Source organism: Arachis stenosperma, chromosome 10 (genome assembly GCF_014773155.1).
Source record: "Arachis stenosperma cultivar V10309 chromosome 10, arast.V10309.gnm1.PFL2, whole genome shotgun sequence".
Taxonomy (NCBI): Eukaryota; Viridiplantae; Streptophyta; class Magnoliopsida; order Fabales; family Fabaceae; genus Arachis; species Arachis stenosperma.
Genome location: NC_080386.1, coordinates 24,290,292 through 24,302,123, shown reverse-complemented (window position 1 = coordinate 24,302,123; position 11,832 = coordinate 24,290,292). Strand labels below are relative to the sequence as shown.

At 31.8% G+C, this 11,832-nt stretch overlaps 1 protein-coding gene across 1 annotated transcript; it reads right to left on the bottom strand.

Moving 5' to 3' along the window:
* Positions 1-2,481: 2,481 nt before the first annotated feature.
* Positions 2,482-10,790, bottom strand: LOC130955623 (UTP--glucose-1-phosphate uridylyltransferase 3, chloroplastic). Its single transcript, XM_057882525.1, has 17 exons — positions 9,887-10,790; positions 9,168-9,348; positions 8,927-9,076; positions 8,593-8,754; positions 8,336-8,508; positions 8,162-8,228; positions 7,266-7,432; positions 6,115-6,273; positions 5,418-5,509; positions 5,244-5,338; positions 4,857-4,934; positions 4,558-4,653; positions 4,137-4,211; positions 3,959-4,050; positions 3,666-3,828; positions 3,150-3,210; positions 2,482-2,874 (listed from the first exon to the last, which is right to left on the bottom strand). Exons 1-17 carry the CDS (start codon positions 10,606-10,608, stop codon positions 2,762-2,764), a joined length of 2,646 nt encoding a protein of 881 aa, XP_057738508.1. The 5' UTR covers positions 10,609-10,790; the 3' UTR covers positions 2,482-2,761.
* Between the last annotated feature and the right edge of the window lie 1,042 nt (positions 10,791-11,832).

Genomic DNA, 11,832 nt, shown 5'->3' with positions numbered 1-11,832 from the left:
GTCGTGCTCTTTTTTATTTTTTATTGTTGTTAGAATTATTTCTTTCTTCTTCCTATCATATATTCTTGTGGTAACATGATGTTTCTGAACTGTTGATTTGTATATATTTTTTTATCTATTGTCCTTTTTTTTATTTCATCTTTGTATATATATTCTTCATCTCAAGATGTGTTTTACATTCATTTACTTTTATTTTTTCTTAATCTCTTAATTTGTATATCATCTAGGTTTGATGATATTAGTATTGGTGAAGTTGGTTCCTATAATCAGTGAAGAATATAAATGAGCAATAAAAATAATATTTTGAATAAATGAATTTTTTGTCGTATTACCTATTTTATTTATTGTAATAGGAGTTGAGTTTTGTATTTTTTGTCGAAACAAATGTCTTGGTAATAATGTATTGTTGAGAGCATTGTTAAAATTATTTACTTTGACTTCAAATATAAGTGTTAGATTGTATAAATTTTTCAATTGGATTGGTGCTTTAGTATCATTGCTATCTTGGAGTGTAATTAGATTTAAGATAGTTGTATTCAATATATATATATAATTATTGAGTTAGCAATTTATAATTTGATATAATTTTTTATGATAAGTATAATTTGATAAAAAAATTTTTATAATTTGTATATGTAATATTTTTTTATGTTGTAGCACAAAAACTTTATTTTTTTGTATTTTTTTAATTTTTCTTTGACGCCTATTTATTATTCTTCTCATAGTGCATATAATTTTTTAAAGACATCTATAATAGTAAGAATAAAATTTTTTAGAATATTTATTTTGTGTGTATATATAATAAATTGAATAAGTTATTTTTAATAAGAATAATTTAAATAGCATAAAGTAAAAGTATCTGTTAATAATTTTTAATGTTGTAGCACAAAATTTTATTTTTTGCAATTTTTTGTGAAATTTTCTTTGACATTTACTTATTCTTCTTTTTTTAGTGCATATAATTTTTTAATGACATTTATAATAATAAAAATAAAAATTTTTAGAATATTTTTTTGTGTGTATATATATTATAGAATAAGTTATTTTTAATAAAAATAATTTAAATAGCATAAAGTAAAAATATATGTTAATATTTTTTAATTTATTCTGCCAGGTAATGTATCAAGTGATACAAATACAAAATAGTGTTAAAAAATTATTAAAATTGATTCTTTGATTTAAATAACATATTAAAATAAGTATAATTATAAAAATTTTAAAATATAATTATATGTAAAGTATTACAAAATAATGACAAAAGTATAATAGTAAAAGTAAAAAGAATGTTTTTTCTGGTAGATTTGTTTTGAAATACAATAAATATTGTTATTTTGTATCTAATCATCTAATAGAATTATTTTTAAATAAATAGGCTCCTCATCATTTCTGGGTGTAAATATTTTTCCTTAGGAAACTATAAATTGTGAAATGAAGTAATAGTGGTAATATATATATCAAAATAGTATGGAATTTGAATAGTTTATAACCTAAAATTTGTTATGATAATATTATTATGAGACTTTTAATATAGATGTTTATTATAGCGATAAGTATTGTTTTGATCTCTAACGTTGAGGGTCAGAATTGAAACCGTCCCTAATATAATTTTTAATTTAGAATCATCCTTAACATTTTTTTCGTATTAAAATCGTCCTTTTAACTTTTTACAGACAAAAATATCCTTTACCACTACCAGCACCTTTACTTACCACCACCAGCACCTCCCTTATTCCACCACCACCACCTCCCTTACTCCTATCAAATACTAATAATTAGAATCAGAATCACATTCAGAAGCAGAAACAACATCAAATTTAACCACAAAATCAACACACAAAATCAAAATCAGAAGCAGAAACAGAACAAAAGCAAATGCAGAAACAAAAGAAAATGCAGATGCAGAAGATGAAGCAGAAGCCGAAGCAGAAGAAGAAGAATCAGCAGCGACGGCTCAGCAGTGTGGTCTCCCTTCAAGGCCCGATGACGACGGCAACGGCAATTCCAAGCTTTGCCAGCGTCGTCCCCCTTCCCCCTCTCCCTTCCTCCCGTGTTCTTTAGTTTTTTTTTTTATTTTATAATTTTTTATTTATTAGAATAGGGATAATTTAGTAATAAAATTAAAAATTTTATTAAAAAGTACAATTTTAATATGAAAGTAAACATTAAGGATGATTCTAAATAAAAAAATTACGTTGGAGACAATTTCGATTTTAACCATCAACGTTAGAGACTAAAACAATACTTATCCTTTTATTATATTTAATTAATACTTTATATTTTGATTAAATAATAATAAATTAAATTAATTAATTGAGAGTTATGGTTTTAATTTTTATTTTTTTTAAATACTTTATTAAAAAGTTGATTGGTTAATTTCTAAATTTTGTTAAGTAGTCAAAATTGATGATATGGTATTATTAGAGAAAAAAACATGGCTTAAATCTAATGTATAAAGAGTTAGTATCAACTTTCATATAATAAAAATAGATAGATAGATCCACATTCATTGCTCGAATAATTCTCGGTTTTACAATCATACAATTTTAGCTACATGGAGATGTTAACCAAAGGAAATGGTTATAAATACAACATATCAACATGTATATTGTTACAAGATAAACTCTACAAGAACAAAGAGTGATGGTTCAACTTCTGTTTAACCAGTCACTTGGTAATCCAAATTCTTATAACATGGGCGCTAATACCAGCAGTGAACCATGATTCACTCAAGAAGGCATTTTTAGCAGTTAGTGGTAGTAGTCTATGATTCTACTAATTCTAGGCAAACATGAGAACCTTCTATCTTGTAGTCCCAGTGCCAGCTTCCACTCTCCATCCTACTCTCTTCAATCGGATCTAACTGAATTGCTAAACCTGAATTAACACAAATCATGTTTTGTGAACTTGTATCAGTATTTACTTGTCTGGAAAGTAAAAGGGGCATGGGTGTTTGAGTTGAGAAAACTTTTTTGAGCAACCACTTGTTTTGCACAACCTATGGCTAGATAGAGTAAAAACCATTCAACTAAGTATTACAAAGGCATTCAGATTCCGAATAATTATGATAATTGATAGCAAAACTACACATATTACTCTCTCAGGTTTAAAGAACAAAGGTAAAAGAAGTTATAAAGTTGAAGAAAAGAGACCTGTGTTTCCTTGCGTGATCTTCAGCTTGTAGCCATCTGGAACTTCATATACATGATTTCCCTGTGTCGACCAAAAAAAAAAAAATAAGGAAAGATTGATTAGGAATGTTTGTTGTTAGTTTATAGTTTAATGTAATCTTTATGTCCTATTGCTGCTTTTCGGGATTCTATTTCAAATTAATTCTGGGTCAGTCAGATCAGATGGTTCAAAATGTGGAACCCTTTGTATTTAGAAAATTAGGGCGCCATAATAGTATTTTGGAAAAGTAGCTGTGGCATGTGCGTTCCATGAAGGTTTATATCCTATTTTGATGAGAAATGTCAAGATGCTGTGGCCATCTTACCATGCGCATCTATCATGGCAACTGCCAACAGTTTGGGTCAATGGAATTGGAAACCCTTTGGTATATGGAGTGAATATATTAGGATCAAAACCCGAGTATTTGATAATTGTATTGCATGCAAGTGTACAACGAACATAAACTAATTTTAGAGAAGTGCAAATTTAAAATTAACCTGTAAGACAACATCGGTAGCCTCAAATTCAGCATTTCCGTGCAGTACTATCTTAAGTACTTCAGACCGCTGTACATCATGTTTCCAGTATATGTTTTCACCACAAGTCCAATCAATTCCCTTGTTCAATACCTTAACATTCTCCAATTTACATTTTCCACACCTAGCAAGATAAAGGTCCATAATATTGTAGATGCTCACAATATATAATACTGTTAAGCTAAGGCTGGATCTAGAGGTAAGATCATGAAAATAAAGAATCAAGTATTTCTCATTAATATAGGAAGTAATACCTTTGCCCGTAATGTAGTATGGATTCACCATTCTCATTGATCTTCATTGAGCCCATTGCATTTTCAGCTATTACTATTAGGCTTCCATTGAGCTGGAATGAAGTGACCAAAATCAGCCTAGTAACTAAGCAACTCCATGCTACATAAGTTAACATGGTCTACTTGAGAAGAAAAGAACCTGAACATTCTTCCAAAAGAACTCTGCAACCTCAATTTGTAGCTCTGAGCCCTCGGCTATGGAACCGCCATAAAACTATTCACAAGGCAAAAGAAAAAAATAAAATTTAATTAGATCCCATTCTTTCTACAAACAATAAAATATGATACATTTCATAAAGCATAAGACTGTCATGTTTCAAGCAAATACCCTATAAAAAGAAGGGACTAATCCGAATAGTATGGAGAGAATTTGTGACAACACCATTCAGGTGGAGATAAACATGGCCTACTTAATTAATCATGGCAAACAATCTCACTAACAGTGCAAATGTGCCTCAAAGATCACTTGATACTTTGTTTGACCCGTTTGCAGGTGAAACTTGCATCAAACATGTTTGAAACCTATGAGATCATCATAGCTGGAAAGAGAATAGTGCTACCTTTTGTCTAGTGATTTCCCAAAGAGGACCAAGTGCAGGATGTAGAAGGATGAGAAGTGCTGGTTCCGAATTGACATAATTCTCATTAGCTTCAATCTGTGGTAAACATAACATCACACAGAGCAAACATAAAATAAAATATCTGAAGGTACTACACTAGCTGGAAAAGTCTATTATGCACCACTTTCAAACTTAAATGCATTAACTTATAGTATACAACTTTCGCAATGGCAAACTATAATATGGAATTGTACCCAACTAAATGCATAAACCACAAAAATAGTGTGTACTATATATACCTCAGGAAGTCTTATATCGCATTGTGAAAGAAGATCATGGGCATTTCGCAAGATATCTAAAAGAGCTCCGTCAGGTGTCTGCATATAATTGCAAGACATATTAGAATATATATTTAAAAGCAATTATCAATTAACCCAAGACATGACTCTTGATTGCATCTGTTCAATTTAAACTTTATTAGGAGCTTAAATAATCATAATTCTTGAAAAAGCATCTAGTGTGAGTAATTGGGTGGTTCTAAACTATGCAGTTATCACCATATGGTGCAAATTTAATTTCAAACTGAGAATACGAAGCTGCAAGGAAAAGATAGAAGCCTACACAGTCCATATGGTGCTATGAACCCAGAAATAAAATATATATTTCACATGATCAGAAACACTAACCTGGTGTAAAGACTTGTCTCCTTGTCGTCTCTTTTTCTTGGCAGATGAAGTAACTCTTCTCCTTTCATTGTATACGATAAATGTGTCTAGCTTATCTGCTCACAAATATATATGATATTAGGTTCAATGAAACGGATGGTTTGTCAGACCAAATAGATAAGTACACAATATTACCTTCTACACCATTGTAACACCTAGACGAGTATACATTGGAAAAATTGTCTGCTATATTTTGCATTGTGCACTCTAGTCTACCACCTAAGACACTGGTAAATCACAATAACAAAGGGTGATAAGTTAATAATATATATAATGCAGTAATCAACAATAATACCATGATGTTACAGGTAACATTGCCTGAATAGAAAAGAAATAAGAGAATATATAAGCCAAAAAGATCGAGCCAAAGAAACTGTAAATCTACTATCAGTAAAGAAAGAAGGAGTCACTTGGTAAGGATACTATACATAAAAATTATTTATGAAAAATACCAATCTTTTAAGAAGAATTCTACTTTTACTCTCTCAACAAATGCCACTAGGCCTCATTAGGGTACTCATTAAAGAATTCCTTTATTTTTAGGCCTGGGAAAGAAGCCATCAATTTAACTTGTGGTTTTGTTTATCCAAAATTTAGAATTTCTAGTTCTATCAGAACAGATATATAAATTAGTGTCTAGTAAAGACTAAAGACTAGAGATGGTGTTGTAATTTGGCAACAACTGCTGTGATTTGAAATTGATACCTACTTTGAAATTTCTATTAAAAATTTAAAATAATTAGAGAACGTAAATGCCTCAGTTAAAAGCCAATCAATAGAACAAGGGAAACCAATAAAATTCCATTAACAAGTTCTTCAAGGAAACACATACCTACGGTGTCTTCCGAACTGATCTGCATATACTATGGGCTTTTTTGTATTTAGCACCATTCCTGGTAAGCAATTTTCATTCTTACTTGATCCAACTAGCTCGGCAGAAGGTAAATCAACATACAAGATGTTTGTATTGGCTGGGAAATCTGCCTGCAAACTTGATCAAACAGAAAACAATTTTGATATTTGGATAAAGAATTCGAACTAGAATGCAGACTACAGATGGTACACAATGACTGAGAATAAATTCAATCAACATCATCACATGAACTGATATTGCAGGAACAAACCAATAAGTCTCAATTTTGGCCAGATAAATTCGGAGAGCACACAACTTAAGGCTCTAACATGGCATTTTATTTTTCTCAAGGGCATGTCAAATTGCAAATAAGTGATGTGGCTGTTTAGCTGATATGATAATCTCCTTAAGAAAGAAATCATATTACATCAAATGCATTCATTTTTAACATGAAATATATGATTCTGCTTATCTAAAGCCTGTAACTCTCCATGTGGTTGCAGGTTTAAAGGTTTATATACACATCATTGTAGATGTCTTATCATTCACATGAAGATTGTTAGTGACTCATAGTGTGTCATTACTATAGCTTAAGCATTCAAATGTTTTGAAACTGCATACAAATTATCACATAAAAAAAAAACAAAATTTGAATTTGGAACACATTAGTTTATCCAAATGATGAAAGGTAATAACAATTTTATGAGGTATGAAATATATATGAGTAAACTACTAAAATAGTACTCGAAAGTTCATATCAGTGACAAAAATAACTCCAAAAGATACAAACTACAGAGTGAATTGCCGACATTTAAAAAAAATGAACAAAAAGAAAATATAGAGATCGAATTTTGCTCCGATTTTTTGCACGCACTTTCTGAATAGTTATCCAAATGTTCCCGCAAAAATTCGGATTAAATGCACAAGTGACTTACTAAATACAAAAAATCACTTGACAGTTGTAAAAACCAAATATGATATTTTTTGTTATTTTTGCCACGTTTTTTAAATCTTTCGAAAGCTTATTTGTTATTTGTATCTTTTGGAGTTATTTTTTGCAGTGATATAAATTTTCGGATACCATTTTGGTAATTTAACCAATATATATTAAGTACAGGAACATCAAGTACCAGGTTGGAGTGCAAGGTCCATCAGTAATTCCAAACTTGTCAAACTCAGTGTATTCAATGCATGACACAACATATTCCCAGTTTCCATCAAGATTTTTCTTTTCCATCAGCACATTAATTCCTTCTGTGGCACCTGAGTTCCGCTTACAAGATGCGAACCCCATTCTCTGTTAAACATGCAGTCCAATTATGAGTCAGACTACCTTGCTTAATTTAATATATATCAACGAGATGTCTTACCTAGAAAGAAAAGAAGTCATAGAGAGAGGACAAGATTTCTTCTCACTAAGAAAGCTGCCATTCTATCTAACATTAGCAACTAATTTTGGTCCACCTTTTTGTCTCCATTTTACCCAGTATTAATACCAAATATTTTTAACTACTCCACAAATGATCTCAACTGCTATCTCTCTCTGTCTCTCCAAAGTTTATAATTCCTCCACTAACCTTCTAGGCTTCTACTATATATTGCCCCAGCTTATTTGCTCCCACATTTTGCTATACCACTTATTCTCTCATCCAGTAACAATACATAAACTTAAAAGTTTCAGATTCACATTTGACAGGCATTAATGTGCTTATCAATTCGCTATGATGCATGCAGATGGTGCCTTGAAATGACTTGCAGATTGAAAGGGTATGTAACTTTTTCCAGGGAAATAAGAAGTTGAAAAATATCTGTTAATTTGCCCATATCTGAAATTTATTAGATAAGGTACCACATTACAATTAAGGATGATGCTTTTCTTAATTATTAATTTATTATTATCTTTTCTTCTAACCAAAATTAAAAAGAGAAGAGGCTATCAAAAACCATTAATTATCACATGTATACCTTGCCAAAAACCAATAAAAAAAGATTTATGTGATGATCTATTAAAACAACTTAATCCTACCTTTCCTTGACGTAAACCAATGCCAGCTAAGGCTAGGAGAGTTAAATCTGTAGCTGCCACAACATTACTGTAAGGTAATCATTCATCAGTATCAGTGAGCTGTATAAACAAGATTTCTACTAGAAATTTCAATAGTAGATAAATAAATAAAGCACGAGGTCCATGACAACAAACCTGACTTGGCGCAGTGTTGCACCTTTTCTTCCATGACAACAAAACCATTTGAAGATACCTTTGTCATGAGCAAGTTTCCATATGACACCATGACCACCAGGCTTGCTCAACGGAATGAAAGGTTTGGTGGCCAACCACTGCCCATCTTCTGCACCAACAACCGGAACAAGAGGCTGCCAATTTACAAATAGATATTTAGTAATTTGCAAAGTAAGATTATCCCTTCTCAGAAGCAATGGCACGGTTTAATATAAAACCTGTTCAAAAAATTGGAAAGTTGATCGACCTCTTCCAAACCACGAAAGTCTTTCGCACAGAGATGTGACATGTTCATGGTTGTTCTTTGCAGAACTTGTCATTATTGCAACAGGAGTGATACATTGTTTCCCATATAACTTGAAGTACAAGAATTCTCTTGCCTTGCAATGTGAACAGCACAGTTAGGACTTAGGAACATTGAAGCCCCATAAATGATTAATTTGTCTCTCTGTTTCTTTTCTTTCTTTTCTTTTTCTATGGGGAGTGGGGTGTTAAAAATCTACCATTTATTAGCAAGAAATAAGCAAACAGGTTAAGATGATTGAAGAGTACCTGAAGATCTCTTACAAGACCCTCCAGCAAAGTCCTTCCACAAAACGGTAACATTGCGGCAGGAAGGCATTCACCGGTGTTAGAATCGACTAAACCAAGCCTGTCCGCAGAGCCTCCCAAAGGATAAATTTCGCCTAGGTCTGGCAAACCCTAGAAGGATAAGATCATATTATTTTCAGGAACGTAAGAAGCATCAACAGCATAATCCAAAATATGAAAACAAGAAGATCATCATACTAACCTCTATACCCCATAGAGCTGCCTGAGATGCATAATCCGTATTTTCAGTGAGGTCAACCCCCTTTGGTGCATCGATTCCACAAACCCGGCATTCTTGCATTTCATGCATGTGCTGAGACCAACTTACATTCTGCCTGTCATGTAATTTTTCAACAAGAAGCTCCAACGTCTTTATCTGGTATCTGCAGCAGAGTTAAATATAAATTGAACAACCAATTGTGTATATGCACTTCATAGAGTGATAATATCCATTCAAGGATTTAAATTGCAGTCCACAACGGTATCAGGCTGCAATTGTGAAACTGTATTAGGCCGCCGCAATTCAAGAAACAAACACAAAAATCATTCACACCCCCAACGACCACAATACGCATCGCAAAAGTTGCAATGCCTGCAGTCACAACAACTGAAACAGTAACCCTTGAATCCGCTAAACACAAGAATTTTCATTACTTCTTCCCGAAACATAGCACACTGTAACATTGATAAAACCTTAAGTACTAGGTAATAGACATTCAGCACAGGCAACTGAATTCAGAGACTCAACATATACATATACATGAAGATAATGCTTTCCTTAATTATTAATTATCATTATCTTTTCTTCTAACCAAAATTAAAGAGAGAAAATAATGCTTTTCTTAATTATTAATGATTATTATCTTTTCTTCTAACCAACATTAAAGAGAGAAAAAACTATCAATTAAGTGAACAACGTACCCTATAATTCCTCCAATGCAATCATAGAATCTTTCAATCTCCCCTAAACTCTCCAACAAAGATTCCAAGTTCCTAATTTCTTCATCGTCCAAAGTCACCGTTGTGCTCCTCCCGAAACTGGCACTGCCGCCATTGCTTCCATGGGAGTCCAAGCTCTCTATAATCTCCGCTAGCGCATAAAGCGCGCTCTTCACGGAGGAGCTCGTGTTCGCGGTGGCCGAAGTGGCGGCCTCCACTCCGTCCACGCCGGAGCAAAGCACGTGCTCCTGCCCGGCGGCGACGAGGCACTTGAGCAGAAACAACTCGCCGGAGGACATCCGGAGCGACTCCAAAACCCTACTCCGGCCGGAGCGGAAGAAACGGCGGACTCTGGAGTCGGTGTCGAGAAGTCGGAGCTTGTCGTGGAGAGTGGCGCAGGCGGCGAGGCTATCGCGGAGGGCGGAGAGCCTGGCGATTTCTCGACGGAAGTTGAAACCCGGCGGTGGCGGAGAGAGTTCCAAGTGCTCGGTAGAAACCCGGGCGACGCGGCAACATAATGGCGACGACGAAGAAGAAAAAGAAGAATTAGAAGAAGAAGAGAGAAACTTAGTAAAAGAGAGAGAATTAGAGTGAGAGTGAGAGTATGAATTTGAATTTGAGGTTATGGAAGACGAATTGAAGGAAAAGAGGAAACGGTTATTGTTATGAAGAAGAGAAGTGGAAGTGGAAGTTGAATGAACCATTATTGTTTTCAACTGAATTTATAAGCTGACTACTGAGAGGGAAAGAAAGGTGAAGGAAAATAGAATGATGAATTTATATATGGGAAGGAGGAGGTATCGCTGTTCTGTTGTGTTCAGTATCAGGGGAAGATGCCAGAGGCATATACCTTCCCAACGAACTGGCCTCTTTTGCTATTCGAAGGACAAGAGAGTGAATATCAATGAGGAGGGAGATATTGTTAAACCTCACTTATTTTATTTCCTATTTCCTGACTTTGAACTTTGAATCAATCAACTCATTTTATTTATTTATTTATTTATTATTTGATAAAATATACTGAGATGTAAACAATGTAAGATTTACATTTCTTCTCCTAAATAGAACTGGATATTTAAACTGATCTAAATTAAACAATTCAATCCAAATAAAAAATCAATTAAAATTATATTAATTTAAATTGGATTAGATTTTATTTTTTACAAATAAGTAGATCTATTTTTTATAAGTAATTTAATTCAATTTAAATTATATAATATATTATAATATTATTATTTTATTATTATATTTATAATTTTATTTATAATATATTTAATTTATTATATAATTTTATATTATTTATATATTATTATTATATAATAAATATTTTATGCTCAAAATATAATTTATTTATTTATTTTAATTAATTTATAATTTATTTATATTGTTATATTATTTTTGATTTTTTAAAATATTATTAAAATTTGTTATATCATTATTAATTATTTAAAATTTAATATTAAAATTTATTATTTTTATTTAATTTTTTAATTTATAAAACTACAAATTTAATTCGATTCAAATCGTTTGAAATTAGATTGAATCGTATCAAATTTTTTTAAAAAAAATTATTTAATTTAAATTACATCGCAAATTTTTTTTTGGTGACTAATTACATCGCAAATAAAATTAATATTTGAATTTATTGAGTTGTTATAAAATAAAATAAATAATTTTATTTGTTTAATGGTTAACGCCTTAACGGTCCAAGCTTGTTGCATGTGGCGTTGGGGTATCAGAGGTCTATCCTCTCTTTCCTCTCCGGATTGGCTGCCCGTATTTCATCCTTTCTCTCTCTATTTATATCACATTATTATTTCATATTATAATATACTATTATATGATTTACACACCAAAAAAAAATTAAAATACTATTGTATGATTTTTCTAAGTAACATACAATTATTTGCACGTGATAAAAAAACTTA

Coding starts and splice junctions, on each gene's coding strand:
- LOC130955623 (XM_057882525.1), bottom strand. CDS start 10,608: ATGGTTCATTCAACTTCCACTTCCACTTCTCTTCTTCATAACAATAAC. Junction 6,274..7,265: donor GGACCTTGCACTCCAACCTG/GTACTTGATGTT, acceptor TGTTTGATCAAG/TTTGCAGGCAGATTTCCCAG. Junction 4,654..4,856: donor GCGATATAAGACTTCCTGAG/GTATATATAGTA, acceptor TGTTTACCACAG/ATTGAAGCTAATGAGAATTA.